We start from the raw sequence: 25,912 nt of genomic DNA on the forward strand, positions 1-25,912 counted from the left end.
TACTTAAAAATAGCACAATCAAAAACGGATGGTTGGGGGACTGGGAGTCAAGAGAAATAGCAGTCAGAATGCTCTACATCAGGCTGTCATGTCACTGCATGAAAAAATCAAGGGAAGTTTATGAAAACAAGTTTTTAAATAAAAGAATGAAACGCCCAGGAAAAAGACATCACTTCTAGTAAGTGGCCAACAGATACAAAATTCATCATAGAAAACCTTTGAGAATGCTATCGATTTTTCACCTTCTAAACAAATAAAATAAATAATTGTTATTTCAAGAAAAAGCAAGTTACTACCCTCCTCATTGTTTTAGGTTTTGTTTTTTGGTTAAGTTTCTTTGGAATTCTGCTGAACTTAGCCACAGGATAAAGAGATTAATTAAGAAAACGTAACTTTAGACATCTAACTTTAGAGATGCAAAAGTTGTGATAAACTCATGAGGTATCAGGAGGCGTTCAGAGAAGAGTGGGTTTGACCACGGACCTCCAGAAGTCCCTTCCAACCATTGTCATTCCATGGTTTTCTGAACAAAAGATAAATAAAAGAAACAAAGATTATCCAGAGCACTAGATATGGTTTGCAATAATTATTTTCTGTGTAATGCCTACAGAAGCTGTATGCTGTATGAGAGATGCTGTGGAAATTACCCTACCAAGTTTTTGACTTCAAAGAAACTTACAGAAGTGTATTGTCACATCAACAGCCCTGCTTATAGTCTTCTGAACTGGCACATAAAATGATCCTCATGACATAAAGGAATAAGGAGGAGCTGTAAAGAGGGAAAAGATCAAATGACAATACTCTGCAAATCCAGTCACATGGAGAGGTTCCTGGAGATTCTTAAGGTCAGATTTCCAGCAAGAAGTTACTTTAAAAATTGCTCTTGCTTCCATTAAATTATTCCCTATCTTTTCTACAGCAACAGTAACTGATTTTTCAGCAAGGCAACTTCTAGACTTAGAAGTGTTCTCACAGACACCTGTTTTTGCATTTCTCACATCCTCATGACTTTCCAAACAAGAAAGAGAAGCCAACTCTGATCTGTGCAGTTTTTGAAAGCCTTTGTGACACCAACTAGCATTTCATCAAAGTGATAGTTTGTGCAGAAGGCCACAAGGCAAGTATTTATAGATACCAGGAAAGAGTGGCATTTCACTACTTCCTTTTCTCTGACATTTTCAGTAGGTTTCTTATTTACCAGGTAGGATTTGCTAATTTGTAGCACGCCAGCTGTTGTATTCAGAAGCACTGTAGGTGATTCAGATCACTTCTATGGGCAGACAGGCAGTTGTTTTTGCATAACAAGGTAGCTTCTACAAAGTACAAATAATTAATAGCCAAAGTAATGAGAAGACGTATAAGACATTTAAGCACTATGTTTGAGAGCGCAGACCAGGGGACGAGTAGTTGTGTACTACGTTGGAAATCATGCTTCTTTGTTAAACATTCTGTAAGATGCAGTGATTTGCTGATATGCCTCCATGTAGAAATAGCAATTCCTTAAAATAATTATGCCATCATATTGATTTTTTTATTTTCCTCCTCAGAAAGCACAAGGCTTCTTGATGTCTACCTCTTCCTAATATAGTATAGAGAAGTATGTGACTGCAGTTGTTACCATGTTTTTCCATCTCAATAAATGAATGAGCCGTTTCCAGACTCAGTATGTTACAGGAGAGCTACAGACAGAACTTGCATTACTGGACTATAACATTTTACTGATGCTGTTCTTATATGCTGGATTTCTTGAGCTCAGAAGTTTCAAGAATATAAGTTTTGTAATGCTCCTCTTATAATTCAGTCCAACTCAGACATCTAAGTACGGCTGGAAAGAAAAGTTAAAAATTGAAGCATATGGAAAGATATCTTCATTTTCAATTCTAAACCAGCCCAATTGTGTGTTGCCTCTCCTCACCCTGGTTTCCCTTATTTTAAAATGGAGATAAGTACTCTCTCTAAGATAACTTTCTAAGATAATGCATTACTGATGAGAAAGAATTCTATATAAGATGAACTTTTGTATTTAGCTACCAAAGGTGGCACTGGATGACAAAATTCCTAAAGCTTTCATGCAGAAAAGGAACCAGGTAGTTAAGTTTACAAAGTTTGTGTAAATTAAGTCAAAGCCAATTAATTAATTTTGAAGTCAAGAAGTTTCAGTTGAATTTAGAGATATTAAAATAATAGAAACAGTTGTTCCACCTTTTTAGGATATATAAAAGTTGTCGATCTAGAATCATTCATTGCACAACTCCATCCTATAGCATGGAGGGGGATGAAAGGAGCAGGGATGCAGGGGGTTTGGTGCCTGCTGGCAAATCTCACTGAGAGGTTGCCTGTTACATGTCGGTGAACATTCCAACTGAGGTTTGACTCATCTGAGGACCAACAATTCTGTTCTGCGCGTTCACAAGGGGAGACAGGGAAACACACCTCCAAGAAATTGAGAAAACCTCCTGATATCAGTAGGACTGGTGGAAGAGGATCTTTAACATCTTTGTTTTCTTCCTGAGGACTTTTGCTGTGGTTCTATCATGTCATTTCAATACAAGGTATGACTTTGACAAGAGAGCTGCAGGTACTGATGAGTTTTTCTGAGAAACAGTTTCTGATGTTGCTCTGGCAAATAAACCTCTGAACGTTCTTGATAAGAGAGTACACATAATTTAGGGCTGTTTATTGCTTATACTTGATGAGCAGATGGCAGTATGCTGTACTAATCCACTTCATTTTCTGTTCTCAGAAATATGGAGGCTCAGACGCAGGCTCAACCCTTGTCTGTCCTTCCCTTGCTCCAGAGCTGCAGTTGTTTGTAAGAGAAGGTGTGTTTTGTCAAGTCTTGGCCATCCCACCGGACAGATTAATACTGAAAAACGTTGACCATGTAACAGGTCAGTGCACGTAGCTGGGTGCATTTGAACACTTTCAAAAAAGCTTTCTCCATGCATGGTGTATGCAGCAGTTTAAGGATAAGACATTATTTGCCCACAATCCACTGCATGGAAAGCAAAGGCCTCAGCAGTGGTTGGCTTCACACATCCTCTTACCATGACCTTCTGACACCAACATTACTGCCCATATCTCTCCCCTGCCTGAAACAAATACTTTCATATGCACGTGGGTGACTTTCAGGTATGTTTCATTCACCCCACAGATGGCATAAAGATTCCAACGATGTCTTCATAAGCCAACTGTTTTCTTACCATGGATGGAAATCCTCTGCCCTAAGTCAATGCCTCCCTTCTTCTATACCTGCAAACACACCACCATGGGAAACCACTTGCAATAATGCCTGGTGTGCCTTGGGGCGCAGTGGGGAGGAGGACTGGCCTCCACAGAGAGTGACTAGTAAAGCTGGATGTTAAGTAAGGCAGTTTTCCAAATCCTTGGTTGAGTGAGGGAGGAGACATGTAAACAGTCAGGCCTCCTCTTTAATCTGAGCCACCTCCACAAGCTCACACACCTCAGTCTAACACTGCCAAGTCCCAGGAGACTCGTATATCAAAGAGAAATAAGAGAAATACAAATCTCCAGGATGCAGGGCCTGACAGTCATCCTAATCCCAAGGAGTAGGAGGAGAAGCTCAGGAAGCTACAGCAGTCTGTAGAAAATCAACAGATGTGGAAAATAAACCTAGAGCATGCAAAATTTATGATAACCTTGAAACACATTCACCCAGAGTAGTTAGCATTCAGCACCAATGCTGATAGGAAATAGAGGTAGGCAATAAAAGGCAAATGACTAAAGATGAGGTAAGTGGATGAGTACAGAGAAGAATAACCTTTTATTTAACTGTGCTCCAGACGCTGTCTGGCTGCCTGACAAACCTCCCAACCAACCCAGCATAAATCAAGCCAACACAGCAGCGGTTCTGGGCTGCTGGGAGAGCAGGTTTGCACATACAACACTGGGCACAAAAGCCACAGTGAAGGTGGCAATAATATTTTTGATTTTCTTTCCTAGCCAGCATTTGCTATGTTCTAAGCAGAGTCCCTGTGACACAGTCACAGCCAGCAGACGTCACCTGCTGCAGACCAGCCCAATCTCTGGCCCCTGACTGCAGTCCTTCCCCACACTCTGCACCATATTGCTGGACTTCTTCACCATATATTCCTACCAACGTCATTACAAGCTATAGACAGAGTAGTCTCCAGTGCTTGCTTACAGTCTTGCAATGCCTTGGAAGCCTCATCCTAATACAGCACCCACTGGAGTGGAGTACAGTAAAAATAAGGATTAAAATGACTCAAGTGAGCTTTCACATTTTCACCATTTCACAAAGAGCAATAAGCAGAACAGCCAGCACCACTGGAAAACGTGCCTTTGCAGAAAAAAATAAATAAAAGGAAGGATTAGAAATTCTCAGAAATGTGTGACCTTGGGGAATGCTGTCAGTTTATTTGTAACTCAGGGAGTGAGGTCATGGCAGAAGTAAAAGATCAGTTAGAGTATTCTCAGGAATCTACTTGAACAGGGCAGTGTGGTACTGTAGTGAGCCACCATCAAAAATCAAAACTCAGTTGTTTTTTTTTATCTATGTACATTAGCTTGCCAAAGGCTGATCCTATTTTAGAAAGAAACATACTTCAGTACAGGGATTAGAAATAGGTATGTATATTGCAGTACTGTAGAGATACGGTTTTGGCAGCAGGTAGGATAATGCTGGCCCAAAGCCTCCCACACTGCAGTGAGGAGACAAGAGGTACAACACTGCACTCATACTCCCTGTGAATGCCAAGACCTTCCTCAAGATATGCCATTTCAGATGCGAAATAGTAGAGGTCTGTCTCAGAAACCAGTAATACACATTCTGACTTGGAAGTTACTCTCCTTTTGTTTGATAATTACTCTTCTCTAACATCAGTTACAATTTAGTCCACTTGAATGGAAGCTTATTAAACGACCTTCAGCCTGACTCAATTGTCACACAGCTCAGCTCGTCTTACCTTTAAGTAACTGAAAACTAAAATAAATACAAGTAGAATTATCTTTTGGAAATAACAAAGCTTCCCACACAACAAAAAATTAACCCCTCAAGGGTGCATTGTCCTATTAAGAATCAGAAAAAATGGCTACACGTATCATGTCTTCAGTCATCACCAATGTGATGTAAAATTGGGGTGGCAGCTGCACGAGGGAATTTATATAATTTCTTCTGGCTTGTTTTTAATCCACAGTTTTCAGCCTGCAAAATGCTTGCCTAATACAGCATGAAAATAGGTATCAGTAGTGCATAGCAGGCTTCCTGCTACAAGCACAGAGTCTGCCAAGGTAAGTACCTCATCTTTTCTGTAATTACACAGCTGCACTTTCCCTAGAGGAGTGTCAATGGTTTACGGGCAGGTTCGGCCCAGCTCTGTGACGATTGGTACGGGGGACCCACGCCCCAGGAAAGGGGAAGGGGGAAAGGGAGAAGGGAGATGGGCCTAGAAACAAAACAGCAGCAACAACCTGAGGAGGAAAGCTAATTTACTAAATAAGATATCGGAAAGCAAAATAACACAATGTAATACAATATAATTGGAATTGAACCTAATAAATCAAATAAAATGAGCAAGAGAGAGTGTCTGATAAACCGAAGGCCTTACGCTAACGCTGAAGGCGGACGGCAGCGAGCACCCACTGCTGAGTCGATACCAAAGGAAAGAGAGTGTCCCGTGACCGCAGACAGTTTTTATCTTTCCCTCTGAGTGTAAACACGTAAAAATGCAAAGCATCGCAAAGTCCTCTGGGGAATGGAGTTCTCTTCTGAGACAGGTATACCTGGAACTATCGATGATCCATGGAGCTGGAGCATTAACTCTTTAACTCTAAATGCACTACATGATGTTAAGATGTGGAATACCAATGCCAAAAATCATAAAACCATGACCCCTTATTCTACATCACTACTTCATGCTTGATATATATACATGGACAATGATTAACATGCATTAAATACACACACACAACATATATATGTATACACATAGAATTACGGACCGCACTCCCCCAACATCAAATTCCCTTGTGGAACACACTGAACATCCCCATTCTTCTGCATCACCCACCAAGTGGACCCAGGTCCCTGAGCAAAGACAGTTCCCCGGAGAGGTTTGCCCTTTCCAGAAGCTGGAAGGACCCAAACTGCTTTTCCCAACATGTTATTTACATGTACTACAGGGACCTTATCTCCCTCTACAGTAGGTAGAGATCTGGATTGGGCAGGACCATCGCGATTGATGGATCCTCTGGTGTTGACCAACCAGGTGGCTTCTGCCAAATGCTTCTCCCAGTGCTTAAATGTTCCGCCACCCATTGCTTTCAACATGGTTTTTAACAACCCATTGTACCTTTCAATTTTACCAGAAGCTGGTGCGTGATAGGGGATATGATAAATCCACTCAATGCCATGATCTTTGGCCCAAGTATTTACAAGAGAATTTTTGAAATGAGTCCCATTATCTGACTCAGTTCTCTCTGGAGTGCCATGTCGCCATAGGACTTGTTTCTCAAGCCCTAAGACAGTGTTTTGGGCAGTAGCATGGGGTACTGCATATGTTTCAAGCCACCCAGTAGTTGCCTCTAACATGGTGAGCACATAGCACTTACCACTGCGAGATCGTGGCAAGGTGATATAATCAACCTGCCATGCCTCCCCGTATTTATACTTTTGCCATCGCCCTTCCTCCCAAAGAGGTTTCATCCTCTTGGCCTGTTTAATTGTGGCGCATGTGTCACAGTCATGGATAACCTGTGCAATAGCATCCATAGTTAAGTCCACCCCTCGGTCTCTAGCCCATTTATATGTTGCATCTCTTCCTTGATGGCCCAAGGTCACATGGGCCCATCAAGCTAAAAAAAAATCACTCTTGTGTTGCCAGCCCAAGTCTGCTTGAGCCACCTTAAGTTTGGCAGCTTGATCTACCTGATGGTTATTTTGTTGTTCTTCACTTGCCCAGCTCTTAGGAACATGAGCATCTACATGGCGCACCTTTACAACCATATTCTTTATTTGGGCAGCAATGTTTTTCCACAGTTCAGCAGCCCAAATAGGCTTACCCCTTTTCTGCCAGTCATTTTGTTCCCATTGCTGTAACCACCCCCATAAAGCATTTGCCACCATCCATGAGTCAGTGTAAAGATAAAGCACTGGCCACCTCTCTCGTTCAGCAATATCTAAGGCCAGCTGGACAGCCTTTACCTCTGCAAATTGACTTGATTCTCCTTCTCCTTCAGTGGCCTCAGCAACTCGTCGTGTGGGGCTCCACACAGCAGCCTTCCATCTGCGGTGCTTACCCACAATGCGACACGATCCATCTGTGAACAGGGCGTATCTCTTTTCGTTGTCTGGTAGTTCATTATATGGTGGGGCTTCTTTAGCACGTGATACCTCCTCTGCTGGTGCTGTTCCAAACTTTCTACCTTCAGGCCAGTCCATGATCACCTCCAGGATTCCTGGATGACTGAGGTTCCCCATCCGAGCTCGCTGTGTAATCAGTGCAATGCACTTACTCCAAGTGGCATCAGTAGCATGATGGGTAGAGGGAACCTTTCCTTTAAACATCCAGTTCAGCACTGGCAGTCGAGGTGCCAGGAGGAGCTGCATTTCAGTACCGATTACTTCGGAAGCAGCTCGAACTCCCTCGTACGCGGCTAAGATCTCCTTCTCAGTTGGAGTGTAGCGCTCCTCAGACCCCCTGTACGCCCGACTCCAGAATCCAAGGGGTCGGCCTCGGGTCTCTCCAGGAGCTCTTTGCCACACACTCCAAGTGGGACCTTCCTTTCCAGTAGCAGTGTAGAGGATGTTCTTTACATCCTGTCCCGTCTGCACTGGCCCCAGGGCCACGGCACGGGCTATCTCCTGCTTAATTTGCTCAAAAGCCTGCTGCTGCTCAGGGCCCCACACAAAATCATTCTTCTTCCGCGTCACCCGATAGAGAGGGCTCACAATGAGACTGTAGTTTGGAACATGCATTCTCCAAAAGACCACTACACCCCAAAAAGCTTGGGTCTCTGTCTTACTGGTGGTTGGAGACATGGCAGTCAATCACATCTATTGGGATGTGACAATGTCCATCTTGCCACATTATACCTAGGAACTGAATTTCCTGTGCAGGCCCTTTCACTTTGCTTTGCTTAATAACAAAGCCAGCTCGCAGAAGGATCTGGATTATTCTCTCTCCTTTCTCAAAAACTTCCCCTGCTGTATTGCCCCACACAATGATATCATCAATGTATTGTAAGTGCTCAGGAGCACCTGAGCGCCTCAGGAGCGCCCTGTTCCAGTGCAGTTTGGACCAACCCATGACAAATGGTTGGGCTGTGCTTCCACCCCTGGGGCAAACGGTTCCTCCACTCTCCACTGGCTTTACGCACTGGCCATATGGGGCTGTTAAAAGGTGAGTGAGTCTTGCTGATCACTCCCTGGCTCTCTAGCTGACGAATCAGGTTATGAATGGGGAGCAAGGAATCCCTGTTGGTGCGGTACTGCTGTCTGTGCACCGTTTTTGCAGCAATCGGTACCTGTTGCTCCTCCACTTGGAGCAACCTCACAACAGACGGATCTTCTAATAGGCCAGACAAAGCAGACAGCTGCTTAATGTTGTCTGCGTCCACAGCAGCTATTCCAAAGGCCCATCGATACCCTTTGGGATCCTTAAAATATCTCCTTTTGAGGTAATCAATACCAAGCATACATGGAGCCCCTGGGCCAGTCACAATAGAATGTTTTTGCCAGTCTTTACCAGTGAGGCTATTTCAACCTCCAACATGGTTAACTCTTGGGAACCCCCAGTCACCCCAGAAATATAGATTAATTCTGTCCCTTGGTGACTTGAGGGCATTAGAGGTACACAACTGCACTTTGCCTAGAGTAGGATCACAACTGTGATAATTATAGAACCACAGAACTGTAGGGGTTGGAAGGGACCTCCAGAGATCATGGACTCCAACCCCCTGCCACAGCAGCTCCCTAGCCCAGGTTGCACAGGTAGGCGTCCAGGCAGGACTTGAGCGTCTTCAGAGAAGGAGACTCCACCAGCTCTCTGTGCAGCTGTGCCACTGCTCCGTCACTGCACTGGGAAGAAGTTCCCACACACATTTGTGCAGAACTTCCTATGCCTCAGTTTGTGGCCATTTCACCTCATCCTATCACCACACACTGCTGAGAAGAGTCCAGCCTCGTCCCCTTGCCTCCTGCTCCTTAGATCAGATCCCCTCTGAGCCTTCTTTTTTCAAGGCTGAACAGACCCAGGTCTTTCATCCTTTTCTCGTAAGAGAGGTGCTCCCACACCCTTTACCATCTTTGTAGCCCTCCACTGGACTCTTTCAAGGAGATCCCTGTCCTTTTTGTACCGTTGAGCCCAAAACTGGACACAATACTCCAGGTGAGGCCTCACCAGGGCAGAGTGATCCTCCAGAGGGGGGAGGATCACCTCCCTTGACCTGCTAGCCACGCTTTTTAATGCAGCCCAGGATCCCATTGGCCTTAGCCACGAAGGGCACACTGCTGACTCATGTCCAGCCTGTCATCCTCCAGGACACACAGGTCCCTCTCCTCAGAGCTCCTATCCAGCAGCTCATCCTCCAGTACATGCGATTATTCCTCCCTAAGTACAAGACTCTACACTCGTTAAACCTCATCTGGTTCCTTTCTGCCCAGAACAAACCAAAAAACAGCAAGCTGGCTCACATTTTATTTGATACAGAATTTTTACTGTTGAACATTTTTTGTTGCTGTTTTATTTGAATGAGGGTTGACAGCAGGTCTTGCGTTTGAAAAGATCATTTCTGATTGCTAAAATAATTGCATAATAGAAAGGAAGATGGAGAGGCCCTTCAGAGAAACCAGAAAAAAACCAACCTCCCTATTCATATCTGTAGTACCCAAATCAGAAACCTGTATTATGCTTATCTATGCATAGTACAAACCTGCAATTTCAGATTGAACAGATGGTATGATTCATTCTACTATTATATAAATTTACCCCTCATTTTCACACCACATCACATTTCTAGTAGCAGTGCTGTTTATAACCTCTGAAAGCATGGTAGGAACCTAATGCTGCTGGGGTTTGGTTCTTTTTTGTTTGTTTGTTTTTTGCCCTGTCATTTGAAATCCATTCTCTAATATCTATGCCAAAAATGTGACTACCAGTGATAGTTATTTTCCATATAAATCACAGTAGACCGCCTTTTTCAGGGTGAAAGCATGTTTTAGCAGCAAGTGAACTCTTTCCATTTCCAAGCCAATGGTTCATACTTGGAATAGGTACGTCCTCAAGAAGTATTTATTTACCTGTTACTGAACAGGAGAGGTGCTATTTTAAACCTGTCTACATGACAGGTTGTAACCACCTTGTCAGTGTCTTCCAGTTTTATTCTACTACCAAGAATATCCATCACCAAAAGGCTCTTTTCACAGCCCCATACCAAAGCCAGCACACACTCCAGCCCTCCCACATTTATTTTTCAGTGATGTATTGATCTCATTCAGGATGAACACCCATAAGAAACAACCTGATGGGTCAGTAACCAAATTTATTAATCCGAGCATAGCATGAAGTACAGCAGGCTGCCTCTGCTCACACATTTCTACCCCTGCATCAAATTTCAGCGACTCAGTGCACATTTGAGCAGGAAGAGCAGCTTAAATTAGGCAAAACCAAACCCCTGCAGTGGGAGATACACAGCCACACCTCCAGCTTGTCACAGCAGTTCTGAGACAGCTCAGCTTCTGTGACCCAGACAATCTGAACTAGCACAGAGAGGAGTTCAGTATTTTAAAGCCCTCTGCAGCCATCATCTCCCACCTTCAGACCTGGGGGATAAAGAGCTGAAAGCTATCAGCATCGTACAGGAAAATGAGATTCACATGGCAGCATGTGACAGACCTCAGATGGATCAACCATTTGTTGGTGTTGAAAGCACCAGAGTCATCTTAACCAGTTTAACAGGGAGACCATGCTGCAGGGACTGCATTAAACGGTAAACAAAAAATAATAAGCAAAAATAGGTAAAATAGCCAGCAGCAAATGTAAAAGCAGAGAATTAAAATCCCATCTTCATACCATAAAGAAAACCTTCACTGGACACGTCTGGCCTAGAACACAGTAGTGTGCTGTGGCCTTAGCATATATTGCCTTGAGTCTCCACTATTTTTATTTATTTATTTATTGTGACGAGTCTGTTTAATGCCCCATTTCCTTGAAAAAGGACATTCTTACATCTAACACTAAGGTACACTACGGAAGCCATAGAATACATGAAAAGAGAACATAAGTGCAGAGATGCTTCACACATAATGGGAACTTCTTTTTTACCTAAATTATTTTCACAACGTTATTAGCAGATCTGTCATCACATATTATTTATTCTCCACAAAACTGAACCTCAAAGGCAGCACTATTTCTTCTCTTTTCAAATTCTCTTTAACTTGAACTCCCCAGAACCTCAGTATTTTGCAACCAGTGATGTTTTCAAAGAAAGATTTTTAAGCCGAGAGAAGCTACACCTGTCAGATAAAGCCCCGTGCTTTGTGAGCCATCACAGGGGGAGTTTTTGTAACTGTAAGAGTTTTTGTTTCCGACAAGAAGACCAACTGAACCCTGCATGCCCAGCAGCCTCGTGCCATCACTGAGAAAGGAAAAATTACTTTGAATTTAGCTTTATTACTGTCTCCTCATGAAAGTTTTCACTGCAGCTTCCCACAAGTCTAAGAAATCAGAGAGTATAGTTTGCTCTCAAACGCAGGCTTCCCACCAGTTCACTTACACGATGAGATATCCCCCTTTTCCAAGCACTCTGCTGTCTAAAGTGAATGACAGAAAGGTCTGTTAGAAAGGTCTGATCTTTTTCTTTTATTGTCGTTCATCAATCCCGTAACAGGTTAGAAAACAAAAATTCCGTTTCAATGACATTTCATCATAGTTTATACAGAACTGGTTGATGCATGGTGTCATTTTCTCATCCAAATCCACAGCCACCTTTCGAACCGCAGAGTTTAGGAATTACAGTGCACGCTGGACTAAATGCTTTCACAATGTAAGGCACAACTACATGGTCACAAGTAGTAAACACAAACACTGAAATAGAACTTAAGAATTAAACTTCAATGAAAAGGAAACAAAACCCAAACACACTCATGCAAAGTTGATCTATACCTACCAAGATGGTGTGATCCGGTTTAAAAGAAGCGCGGAACTCTGCAAGTAAAACTGCATAAGGCTGTTATAATACATCACCTCTAAGTAGCAGGTAAGAACTTAACACTTCTTCCATTTATACTTTATACAGTCATACAGAAAATAAGTTGTATGTGCGATATTCACATCCACAATAATAAACTGATCATTAAAACTCAGGAAAGAGGCAAACAAGACAATGCAGTTTGTGGCACGCATCCGTTACAGAAACCATTCATGGAGTTCACATCTTGAGTACTGAAGAAAAAAAAATAGTCAGTTAATGGTACATTTGGTGAATGAGGCTATCCATAGCCAAACAGCAATGCTGCACACAGAATTGTTTTCACTCAGCAGACCGTGATTATGAAAGCTTGTGGTTATGGTTCGTCTCCTGTCCAGCAGCTAGTTTGCAAGACTAAAACTACAAAGGTTAAAAAAATACAACAGAGTTTACAGTAACTTCAAACTATTAGATACTTCCAAACACATAAAAAGAAAGACTTTTTTTTTTAATTATTTTTTGGTGATAAACTTTTGCGATTTTGGCATTCACTATAACTCTTACACGATGTGACAGCGAGCAAACCCTATTAAACTTACCTAACGTTTGATTCGTATGCTGAGAGGTAGTTCAAATGAAATCTTATGTAATGGTATCAAATGGTGGGATTTTATGACTTTTTTTTTGTTGTTATTTTTTATTCTTTTCTTACAAAAGTGACAAATCCTATACAAGCAGCATTTTGGACACATAAATATAAAAAGTTCTGGTATTTGCTAACTCAGCGAGACATACTCCTAAACTCCCCACTTGTGCCAGGAATCAAGATTCAGCATGATTACAACAGAGCACTTTGCCATAAACCCAACAGCAGGAGCCGGGGCCTGCCAGTGCAGGCCTGTCAACATCTAACAACGAGCTCTGCTCTCAGCCCTCTTCACCCAAAGAAGGCAGGAAACACAGATTTATTTTTTTGAATATTATTTTAGTTTAGGTCACAGGGAGAAATGAAATTGGAAAACATAACTACCAGGCTTCAGTGGGGCTTCAGTAATCTTCAGTTGATCTGATACCCCTGTATCTGCTGCACAGCGAGGGCACAGTATGTGGCATGCTACAGACAAAAGGCAGAGTTTAGGATACTAACTAGTACCTCTTTTCCTCATTATTGTGATTGTAAGAAGCATCTAATGCTCCCCCTGAAGATGCAAAGTTCTTAGTTCAGTGCCCCTTTAAAAATTTAAAAGTGAAACTGAGTTTCTGTGGAGGGACTTCACTATCCAGTTATTGCTGGTTTTGAAGAGTAGACCATTTAGTGCTTCTGGAGAGAGGCTGTGGTTAGACAATAATTTCAGACTTATCCTAGAAGTGACAGTGAAGTCAATACTTCATAAATAAAGAACTGAACAACTGGCAAAAACCTTGAAAATATATAAAATTCATGTACTCTCATTTTAAAATCTTAAAATGAAGCTCTGACAAAGACGATGTGTGCGTGACTACATGAATTTTTGTGTTACACATGCTCTCAGATGATCTTGCTTTTGGTACACAGTAATTACGAGTTCTCCTTACATAGCAAGGGGCCAAATGTAATAGCAGTGAAAAGTCCAGCTGAAGATAAACTTTGTCCATTGCTTACAGCTAACACATGCAATGCCAACAATGCCGTTCCACCGACTCCAGATTATATTCAGTTAGACAGCAAAAAGTGCATAGTGCAAATGACAGCGTTATTTGCTAGTCCCACAAGAATACGAGTGGAAAGGTGGTACCCTGGAGGAGTAATTTATCAGTTTTAGCATACTTAAACTACTGTGTCATTCTTCCTGGCAGGGTTTATGCTCTGTCTGAACTTCAGCTCCAGCAGTTTTCTGTCTGACACTGAGTACCGGTTGTAAATTTTTAAGTTCTGCACAAAACATTTGTTACAGCATTCCATTTAGCTGGCATTTAACCATCTAGAATAATCCTTGAGTTTTCCAGGTTCCCTCTTCAGGTACATCACTTTTTTTTTTTTTTTTTTTTTACCTCTAGTATGTGAGATTAAATTATTCTTGCTAATGTAATACAAACACAGCAAGGTTACTTTGTGCTCCCAAATGTCCTCCTCCTCCACTAAGAAAGCTTTCTAGTGAGGATTCACAAATAACCCTGATGGCTCCAAAACCAACAGAAATATTCAATGCTCTTGTGAGCCCAGTGCTCCACACTCCACAACAACCTGGTTACTTGACACCTTCCAAAAACAGAGGAAAGAAACTGCACTTTAAGCTAAAGCATTGCTGGAAGCAGCAGCAGCAATTTCTCTTTGGCTCCTCATCTGGAGACAGCAAGTTTTCCTACTGTGACTCAGTTTTATTGTCTTTGTTAAATCGTTGTGGAAAGGAGAAGGTCACTGGAGGAAAGGAATACACGGGGAGAAGAAACAACAGTGAAGCATATCCAGCTAAGATCAAAAGCCTGCCACTGAACCCTACAATGCAACCTACCTCCGCAGAGACTGCAGTGTGGAAATGTGAAATATGTATTGCTGACATGAGGCTGGAATAAATACAGTAGGGTTTGGTATTTTGGAGGCAACAACCCAAGGGATCATAACTGCTTGATTAGGAAGAGATGCAGGGTCTCCAGAAAGTTTAAAGAACCTCTCCCCATCCTTAACAACGCCATCCTTTACACTTCTCCAATTGCCTCCATAGATCAATATCAGCCCACGCAGTAGCTGGAGTTTCACATCCTGCTCCCACCAAAGAATCTGAATGTTCTCTCTGAGGACACTTCATCCACAGTTTCAGGAAAAAATCCCACAGTTCACTGTCACATTCCTGATGCTACAGTAATGGTTGGTAACCAAAGGCAGCTTGAGGAGCCCACATACCTGCTTCTGCAAGAGTACATTGTGCCATTTTTTGCCTCCACATTTTGCTCTACAGTGGCCGCTCCTCAGTGAATCAGAGCGATGTGGTTCTTGTTAAAGGCTAAAATAAATCACTCCGTGTCCTCTGGTTCCCAAGCTCTAGTTTCTTCTGCCATTTTTTTCCTGTTTTTGTATTCTTAAATATCAGTGCATTCAATTATTTTGTCCAGAGTCCTCTAACTCTGTGTGGTGAAACCTACCAGTCTTTTTACTAGGTTTTTCCTATTATCTCTATTTTAAAGCAATAACATACAGAAAAAGCACATTCCCACTGAAAACATGCTCATCAAAGTAACAATCTGTGAGCAGATTTACAGATACAGATCTTTTTAACTTCCAGTTTTCCTTATTATAATAGTAATCCTCCAAGGTCATTTTTCCAAGCTTCAGCACAGGTTCCAATCTGAAAACCAGGCTGACAGCATTATATGGTCCATCAACTCATCACGGATTACAGATCTGCACTAAGAATCCTAAGGAAAAGTGTAGGAGCATAAGATTTAGCAACGAAGTCACTACTGTACTCCAATGAAAAGCTGTAGAACTCCCAACTTTGCTGTAGACTAAATCCTCAAGCACGAAAGCTTCTACCCCAGCACTGCTCCTCCTGATTTTAACAATTCTTTTTTTTTTTCCTGCAAGTATGTATTTGAAAAACATTTTTGTCCCCTCAAAAAGTCAAGTCATGAAAAAGCAACCTTCAGAAACAGAGCTGGTTTCACCCTGAAGATGGGGAGCGCCGCATCAAGAGTTACGCTTTGGCCAACTAAACACACGGAGTCAGCAGCCAGCTGAGTGAGGTGACTTTGCTCATCTTTACACATAAGCATCACAAAAGGTCTAATCAAGAACAACTCTACCAGAACTTCTAATGTTTCCTCTCACAGTACAGCCACCTCCTCAGGTTTTAAACATTCCCATTCAAAACTAAAACATCCAAACACAAGAGAGTCTTTTAACCAATTCCCAAGCTCCCCTGAGAGATTTCCATCTTCATCTACCACATACATTCTGTCCTTCCTGCAGCTGTGGGAGGCTTCCCTCGTCATTCTTAAAATCCCTTCTGCTCAGTGTGGTTGTCCTTTGCCCTGAAAGCAGCACCAGGCTCCATGTGTTTCACAACCAGAGCTAGGCTGGAGCAAGACTCCAATATCTTCACCTTTGCCAGATTTCTGAAGTCACTTGTCAGACAAAGAAAGGTTTGAAAGCAAACCTTCTGGATACCCTTGGTTAATAAATAAATAGAAGAAATGCCCAGAGGCAGAGTTCTGCACTTACTTTCTATTCAAAGAATTCCTATTCTGAGCAGCTGCAACAAGGAGATACAGCAAGTCCAGAAGATCTTTTCATAAGGAGTCATCACAGTAACTGTTTCTTTCAAGCAAGCAATTCTCAAGTTCAAACTGGAGAAGTTGCTAAGTATTTCAGTTATCATGCTTTCATTCTATAGTTGGGAGAACTAGTTCAACACTTCAGCTGGCTTTTGGGAAATAAGAATTCAATTTTAAGAAAATTTGTTGGGAAAAAATGCTTGAGGATGCAAATTTAGAACGAGGCAGTTAAGAATACGAAAGACAGATCACTACTGGGGAAGAGGGATTAAGAAGTCTTTTCATTTGAGAGTCAGGACTGGACATTTTACACAAGTCTCCTCTTCATTCCTATATAGAGCTGTCAGTAGAGAAAAGAAAGCAAACCTGCCTAAAGATGGCTAACTCTCCTGTAATCACTGTAACAGAATTTGTTTCTTTCCCTTGGAAGGCAAGGAGCAAAGGAACTGAGGACACATTCCTTAACTCTGAGCAGCCAGCACAACTTTTTAAGACAGAGAATGGTTTGGGTTGTAAGGAATTTATCAGAGTATTTAAGACAAAGTAGCCCTAGCATCAGAAGAGGTAACCTTAGCTCAGAAGAAATAATAGTAAAAGTTTTGAGGCCAAACACCAGATACTCATTTCAAAGAGAGAGAAAGTTAGACAGGCAGAAAAAAAACCACACGAGTGTAAATAAAAACACAAGGAAAAGATTTGGAATTTACATGAATGCATCAGGACACCTCCATTGTTCGTACAGAGAAGTAATATCTGAACAAATACAGGGTGGTAAGACACCAGAAGAGACTGCCCAGAGAAACTGTGGCTGCCCCATTAGTGGACCTGTTCAGAGCAACCTGATATAGTGTCCATTGCAGGGAGGTTGGAATAGTTGATCTTTAAGGGCCCCTTTCAACCCGAGCGAGTCCATGAATCTATGACCTAAAACTGTATATACTGACATGCTTATTTAGAGCTGTTTGGCTTACAGCTAAGCCAGCACCAGGAGATTCACAACACCATTCCAAGCAGACTAAATCATAGAACTAGCATACAGTTTAAGAACCTCAGCAACAGGGGACAGATGAAACAATGGGAAAGTGAAGTTTGTTAGGAGTACCGAGTGTTCAGCTTCTTCCACCAAGAGCTGAAGGAAGCAACAGGAGAAAAGTTCAGCTTGACTGCAGCACCCTCTGAAGAGAGTTTTTCTTAGCAGGATTCCCAGTGCAGAATTTCAGGACATGCCTCAGAACCACAGGGACTTCTTGGAGCTTCCAGAGCATGGGCATGATGACAAATGGGCAACAGGCTACTACTATCTTCACTGTTTTTTAAAACCTGCACGTAAAGGGTTTCTGGGACATGAAAATCAATTCATCAAACATGTAGAAGTTAAATCAGTCCATGTGGGAGAGCTTCGTGTAATGTTCCTACAATGCCCGCTAAACTTGGTCTCATCTTTTGTTCACACATACACACACACGTGCACACACAAACTATGCAGTACAGCATAAATAAAGATATTCCAGTAATCAAGTCCTGTAGTTGGATAAGAACTCAGGTGCTGATACTACAAGTTCTAAGTGGGCAAAAAAAATCCTGAGAGTTGAGTCCACCTATTTAAACCTCATTGTGGAGTTCGAACTTTAAAGAGAAAAGTCCAAAAACCAGAGAAGAGAGAAAGAAACAAAACCACAGGGGGTTATAAATGCATCAGATACACAATCAAATGCAACAATGAGTTATGCTATTACAGCAACTTTTGATACACGACATCCTCACAGGTTTTTGCATCCTCCTTTTCCACTGAAGGAAACAAGAATAAACTGCAATATCACATAAACACATTTTCTCTCGGAAAAAAAAAAGATAAAAAAATACATTGTTACTCCTCTGTTTAAACTTTATTTACAAATAACTGGATATTCTAATCTAGACATAGAAGCTCTTTCCAGGATAGACAGCAATAAGCTTGGGTGATCTGAGCCCATATCTCACAAAAAATACAATAGTTTTACTTGGTATCAATAAACATTTTAAAATATACTAAATTTTGCCAAGTGTTACAATCATTGTCCAAACTGAGTAGTAGTCTGAGTGCTGAATGAAGTGCATCAACAGAAATAATACATTTTAGTGTAACATTTCTTTGTTGCTCACACCAGTTATCCTTGCAAGTCATTAAAGCAAGTATCACAGACCCGGACAGGCTTCTTAGAAGAAGGAGTTAAGGCATTCTTTGCTGAGCACTCAGCACAAAAGATATTTCCACACTGTCTACAGTGATGCTGTGAAAGAGGAAAAAAAAAAGTGAGCATTAATTACAGAGCTATGGGCATAGATCTTTAATGGAGATCATTATCATGCCAATTCAACTCTCGCATGTCTCTGAAGTCTGAATTTTCAAATAGTAGTTACATAGCACCCTGAGCTCATATGTAGAGCATGGATAAATCCTTCCTGAAGGATACAGGAGCAAAATCATTAGAAGTGCTGCTTCACTGAATGCTGCCTATGCCATTTTCAGAACTGAACCGGTTGTAACTACTTCTCCTTATTAATTTCTACTAACTTTTTCTGGTTGCATAAAACATGTTCTTCCTATCTGCTTTCACATGGGGAGTACCCTTGAATAAAACAATCCAGCAGCCTTTGTTCAAAGACTACCCAAAGGACATGACAACAAATAACATAGGGCAGGGAGAACTACCTAAAAAGAAATCTGGAAGCACTACAAAATGAACCTCATGAACACCCCTTACCGACTGCACTTCCAAGTAACTTTATGGAGGGACAGTAACTACAATCTCTGGATGAAGGGTACACCCCGCCAACAAAGGGGTGCTAACATCTTACCTGACTATGGCAGTTTTACAGACCTGAAGCATAGCCAGTTGTTTCTCCTGCTCTGTGTCTAGCTAGTGCTTACAAAGATGCAATCACAAAGCTCCAGACCACGTTGATGTCTCGTATTTTCACATATATCCAGTTTCAACAAATTCACCTTTCATTTTCAGTTGTTCATCCAGTCCAGATTGGTTATAAGAAAGTTTACTGTAACTACTCTCATAGCAGTATCATTTTGCCTGTTTGAGGACTGAAATCTTCAATGCTATTTATAAATTGTTGTCGTTACAATAGTAGAAAAAGCATGAATACAGTAAGCCCCACAAACATTACTTTTAACATTTAAGGAACCATAAGCAGTACATATATTCTGAGATGTCTCAAATACCACAGCACTTTTAAAGCCATTTTCCAAAGTGCTCTGCATGTAAAATAGCTTGAAAGCAACAGAAAAAAAAAAGAAAACCCCCACAGAAACACAGGAAAACACACCTACCCTTCTCACTGTCACTGAAAAGCCTTTTCCACAGGCCATACAATTCTGTACCTCATTGTCTTCTGCCCATTTCCTGTTGAGAGCTTGGGTGTGTTTGATCTATTTAAATTTACAAAAATAATACAAATCAAAATGCATACCTAATTTGTACTAATTTGCTCAATTCCACTGCGCATACTATGCAGCAAAAACACCAGTTCTGCTGTAACACTGAGAGCTCATATTTTTTCAGAAAGAAAATTTTAAGCAAAGTTAACCCATAGAAATACTGTCTTTGTGCACCACAGGAACACCTTAGTCACTGTGGAAAGGTAACCCACCATGAATGTGATGCAAACTTCATTTCTCACAAGCCCCACAGACAGAATCAGCAGGTTTAATTGCTTCAAATCAAGTTGTACCTGTAATGACTGGTTTTCTCGGCCTAGTTCCTGCATTGCAGCAGTAGTGTTGTCCAGTTTTTTCTTCATTTCTACAAGTTTGGATTGAAGCTTTTCAATTTCTCCCTCACTTTTTATACACCTAAGGATAAAAATTGTATAGTCAGTTCAAAGCATATAAGACTAAGTACTCTGCCTCCTGTAAGCAGGCTGTCATGACAGAGATGGGCCCAGAGGAGGGCCACAAAAATTATCAGAGGGCTGGAATACTCCTGTGAGGAAAGGTTGAGGGAACTGGGCTTGTTTAGCTTACAGAAGACAAGGCTCCAGGAACACTTAATAGTGGCCTTGCAATACTTGAAGGGAATGTATCAACAGGAGGGGGAACGACTGTTTACACGGGTTGATAGTGATAGGACAAGGGGGAATGGTTTTAAACTAAGACAGGGAGATTTATGTTGGATGTTAGGAGGAAGTAGGAGGAAGTTTTTCACTCAGAGGGTGGTAATGCACTGGCACAGGTTGCCCAGAGAGGTTGTGGATGCCCCATCCCTGGATGTGCTCAAGGCCAGGCTGGATGTGGCTCTGGGCAGCCTGGTCTAGTGGCTGGCGACCCTGCCCTTGTCAGGAGGGTTGAAACTACATGATCTTTGAGGTCCTTTTCAACCCAGGCTATTCTATGATTCTATGAGAAGAATAGTTAGCCTCATAAAATCCAGCTGAAAATATACTTGCTGTGAAAAGTTCTTGAATGCCTTGGCTGAAAAAACATTCTGTTATAACGATCAGTTTAAGATTAGCTGGCACTGCTCCAAGTTATCTGGGGCTTATTGATACCTGGGGCTATTCCAAACACCAGGGACAGTACTGAATGCAGTCTATTAATCAGTATCCTCCAATGAGTATCACCATGCTACAGGATGTTCTCACAAAGCATCTGTAGCAGATCAGCTCAGAAAACAGAGAAGAAAAGTAACCTTATATTTTAGTGAGGCCATTTCGCAAAAGCTGATATGCAGCTAACTTGAAATCTAGATTTTAAAATGTGTCTTTCTACTAAGGCATAAAAGGGTTACTGGATGAGTTCAGCATACTATGAACTGCCAAACAAAAACAATCTCATTTGAACTGATCCCATTCTTTCCCCAAAGCCTAATATCCAAAAATCAATCAAAAACTTGACAGGAGAGAGAAAAGTTTTCCATTCCGCCTTCGCTAAACACCTTCGGACATAGATGGAGAAAGTTTCCAGTCTTGCAGATGCTGTAAGCCTTGTTATCTCTGCTTTCAGATAACTCCTGCTGCCTTGCAGTCCTCCCGCTGTCTGAAGGAAAGCAACTCTGCTCACATAATTCTTAACAAATACACTATAGACATTAAAAAAATGGAGAAAGGAAGACTTTAGGTTTTTGGGAGGAAGACAATGACTTGTGTTAATCCTAGAAAGTCTGCCTAAGCCAATTATATTCAGTCTTCCAACATGAGCAGCAGATACATCTAGAAATCTGTAACCAAATTCTATGGTAAAGGAGGTACTAAGGAGCCGGATCTAGCTTTCAAGATTACTAGCACATTTATTCTGATTCATTCACGACAGAGGAGACTCAGAGTGATGGAGGTTTCTTAGTTAAGAGAGGCCCCTTCTGCCAGCCCCTGTGAGGGTCATGCAACAGATGAGATGAGTGTCCAATAGATTTAGAAGGTGCTCTGAGATTGGCACAAATCTTTAAGCACAGGCACAAATATCGTATTCTGGTGACATAAGGGTCTGGATAAGCCTGTCTGATTTCCTACAACACAGTACCCAGTCAAAACAAAGTTGTTTTTCGCAACACTCGCTGTGCTTTGGCAGGGACAGGAGAAGGCTTCACTCTCGAAAACCACAGCCAACAGCCCAGGTACTAGCTGCAAACATGGATTTAAATGTGGAATCCTGAGTCAACTGAAAGAAGCCTTGCTGCAAGGCCAACCATTCCCTAAATTACGTCTGCATCCTCATGACCCCTCCTTACCTCTCCAGCAACGCTCTTCTCTCATCCTGATTATTCTGCACTGTTGCTTCCAAGACAGCAATGTCCCCACGTAAGTCGTCTGTCTGTTTCTCCAGTTCACTAACTCGTCTCTGACTGCTTTGCCACTCTTTCTTCATGGTAGCCAGGTTTTCATTCAGAGCTGTGACCTGCATGGTGAGCTTGGTCTCCTTCTCCTCATGCTTCCGGTTTTCATCTTCTTTCTCTTTCACCTCTGAGTGCTGAATAAGCCACACAAAAGAATAAAAAACTATCTTCCAAGTATTCTTTCAATATTCCTTACATTTAATTAAGGCAAAGGATCTTTACTATACTGGAATCATTACTTTTATCCAATGAAACTTATTAAAAAAGATTGTCTCCTGCTGAATTTTCCCACAGTATTAAACACCTCAAAGATTTCTGATCTTGTCATTTAAAAATTAATGTTACAACTCACTGCTTCCTCTCTGCTCCAAAAGAATCTAAAGGCACGTTCACAAAACAGTCTTACAGTCCTACACACTAACCAGTTTGGCTTCAATTTCAGCACATTCTTTCTTCAGTTCCTCTTCTTTCTTTTTCAGCTGATCTTTGACAGCTTGTTGGTTTTTCTTCTCCTGTTCCAGAGCTAAATTCATATTATCTATCTTGCCTTGAAGCTCTAATTTCTGTTGAATCAGTAGTTGTTTTGCATCCTTGAGATTTGCCACCTCCTGTTAGGATCAAGAAACCAAAGTTAGAGTGGCAACACTGGAAGCACTGTTGACTTAAATTCAAAAGCACTGACTTGTTTTCCAGTAAGAGTTTATCACTGGAAGAATGGATGGTTTTACAGCACGAAGTGTCAGTGATTTTCATAGTCAAAGATTTTAAACCTATACATATGTTAACAACGTTCAATTATTTTAAACGAATATAATGTATTATTTTTTCTACTAAGAAAGCACAAGCTGTGTTGGATTATTTTCTAAAATTCATTGAAAAGAAATGCCCACTGTCATTTTCTAGTCAGTTGTAAAATTTAGTTCACACTGTTCTTTGGTTGCACTAATCAGCTTCAAAAACTAAAAATGACAAAGTAAAAATCCAGCATTGATGGAAAAAGGCTAGTTTGCCTTTATCTCAAATGTTTATCTACTACATTTTAAACAAGTATAATGATACGTTTGGTTCTAAACATTAGTTTGTTTCTCTGTATCAAAAAAAAAAATAAATCTTGAAGTAGAATACATAGTTGAATTTATAGGAATCCTTTTCCTTAAAATGACACAGCCAAACATGCAAGTACTAATAGCTTAATAGGGGTTGCCAGCCTTATTATGGAGATAAATCAAAATTTCCATTGGAAGTTAATAGCAAATCAAAGCGAATATAACCTGAGAACAAGTGGATATCCTATAAAAAGTGCATCTATACACTCCCTGGCAAGAGATGGAAAACAGAGTAATGAACAATTTCTACTTTAGTCTGACTCCCAGTATCAAGTGATAAACCTGGAGCTGCCATTGGTGTACACAGTCTGTATATATTATTCTAAGTTTTCTCTTTTAAAACGGATTTCATGAAGTGATGATAATTATAACAAGCATTCTCCAAAACCAAGAAACTGCTTGGCATAGACTGCTTGACAGTAACAAATTACTGATTTCTATCTAAACTAAATCAATCCACTCTTAAACACTGGAGAACCAAAGAACATCTGAAATTTAACTTAAGATACCGTGTTACTTCCTTTTTATTAGTATACAGGCAGAGTCCCTCAACTGGTGCAGCAATTTAAATGCTGTGTGTTTAACAGATGTAAATATAATTACTTACAGTATCACGTGGAAAGTACACAATAGCCTTTCAGGAAACTAAAAAAATGAAATACATAGAATGTAGCAAGAAGTCATTTGCTTTACTCAAGAATAAAATTTATTTATTTGATGTCTCCAGGTTTTTACCCTTTGAACAGCTCATCTGACTGTCATGATCTCAGAAAAGAGTTAGTCTTTAGAGGCTTCTGACATTGTTTTTTCTCCAAAAAAAAAAAAAAAAGTAAAAACCACATCACATGAAGGGAGCTGGAAGCACTACCACACATACTTGAGAAGCACTAGATGTGCCTAGAATATCTGGAAAAACTAAATATTCATGATGCTCTGGAACATCTTTTCTTTTCTACACTTCAGCACAGTCAAGCAAGGGTATCCACAATGAATCTGCAGTACACTGGAAAAAGAGCCCTGAAATGAACACAAGTTTTGTGTCCACCTGGCTAAGAACAGTGGGCACCGGTGCTCCTGGATTATCACTAATCAAGTCAGCATTGCTCAGGAACCTCAATGAAATGCATGCTTTGGTTCCCTTACCTGTAATCTTACCATCTCTGCAAAGCCATTCCAGATTACATCTACTGAGTAGGCACATATTTCTTATCAGATAACCAACCACATGAAGACTCAGTTTGTCTCAATATACCTTCTCAAATTCTTGCTTGCAGATTCTAAGCTCTTCGTTCAGCTTGGCACTTTCTTTTTCAAGTCTATTCCTTATTTCCTGGAGCTCTGTTGTTTTACATTTTTCATTAGCCAAATCTTTTTCTTTCAAAATCTTGAAGAGAAATTTAATAGAAGTATTAAAAAGGCACCAGAAAAGCAATTTCCAAATTCACTTAAAAAAAGTCTAGGACTCAAACCAATTGGTTGCAAAAGCTCTAAGTAGAAAAACAATTGCCACATAACTACATCTCCATCCACAATTAGCAGTATATTTACAGTCTTAGATTTAAAACTAATAATGTTTTCTGCATGTCTAGCCACTTATATCAAATTAACAGCCTATTTTAGAGCAAATTCACTTCAACTGTTAGCAGTCTTTGCACCATATTCAGTAAAATAGCTGTTGCTATGCTGTACAATAGCACTCTGCCCCCAAAATAACCCGTTTAGAAATCCAGCAGGAATTAATGGAGAGGAGAGGGCAGGGGGAGTCTCTGACTATCTGTGTGAAGACTTCAAAAGACAGAGACATTTACCCTCTCGTTCTGAAGATCCTGTAACATTTTGGTCTTCTCACCCAGCTGCTGTTCCTTCTTTGATGCATCCTGTTCCAGTGCAGATTTTGCTTTCTTCAGTTCCTGAATCTGCTGATTATTGGTAGCAATACGATTTCTGCTGGAAACTACTTCTTCTTGAGCAAGAGCCAGTTTTTCTTCTGTGGACTAATTACAAAGACAGCTCTGCAAATTATCTGGCAAGTACAAGACCTTCAGATACCTGACACTCATCATTTTCCACTGGGAAAAATTGTCACCTACCATGCAGTGGTTCACTTCAAAGGTTGACAAAGTACAGCTACAGGAACTCGTAGGTCACAAGTTTACCCCTAGTAAAAAGAGACTACCCAGAAACATTTCCATCAACAGTACAATCACACATACTCTAGTTTGCACCCTTCCACAGACAAAACACAAAAACATACAGAAGTACAAGGAAGGAAAGATGACCGTTCGATGGAAAGAAAATGAGTTTGACTTTGCTTACACAGAGTTTACTCTCAGGCTAAATCAACTGCACTGTAACTCTATATAGCTGTTATTTAAGCAGCACCAAAGCCACAGTGTGAACTTCTCAGAAGTCATTCGGTATTCTTTTTTTCCAGTGCCTTAAGGAAACTACCACTAGCACAGTCAAGAAATTTTTTTAAAACCCTGAAGTGTAATGTACAACCTACAAAAATGCTAATATTGGGACAAAACATGTAATTGCATCAGCTACATCAGCATTTCAAAT

General features: G+C 41.0%; 1 protein-coding gene across 2 annotated transcripts in view; it reads right to left on the minus strand.

The window, feature by feature from the left end:
* Positions 1 to 18,103: 18,103 nt before the first annotated feature.
* Positions 18,104 to 25,912, minus strand: part of EEA1 (early endosome antigen 1) — a 65,417-nt gene continuing 57,608 nt past the window's right edge. For both annotated transcript variants that reach the window (XM_065742679.1, XM_065742680.1), the window contains 7 exons: positions 25,156 to 25,341; positions 24,600 to 24,731; positions 22,664 to 22,849; positions 22,137 to 22,375; positions 20,146 to 20,266; positions 19,745 to 19,843; positions 18,104 to 18,689 (listed from right to left, as the gene is read on the minus strand). In XM_065742679.1, the coding sequence (XP_065598751.1) occupies positions 18,567 to 18,689; positions 19,745 to 19,843; positions 20,146 to 20,266; positions 22,137 to 22,375; positions 22,664 to 22,849; positions 24,600 to 24,731; positions 25,156 to 25,341 (1,086 nt within the window). In that variant the 3' untranslated portion in view covers positions 18,104 to 18,566. The remainder of the gene's footprint in view (positions 18,690 to 19,744; positions 19,844 to 20,145; positions 20,267 to 22,136; positions 22,376 to 22,663; positions 22,850 to 24,599; positions 24,732 to 25,155; positions 25,342 to 25,912) is intronic.

Source organism: Cyrtonyx montezumae, unplaced genomic scaffold (genome assembly GCF_038088225.1).
Source record: "Cyrtonyx montezumae isolate F1298 unplaced genomic scaffold, pur_monq_1.0 scaffold_3, whole genome shotgun sequence".
NCBI classification, from domain to species: domain Eukaryota; kingdom Metazoa; phylum Chordata; class Aves; order Galliformes; family Odontophoridae; genus Cyrtonyx; species Cyrtonyx montezumae.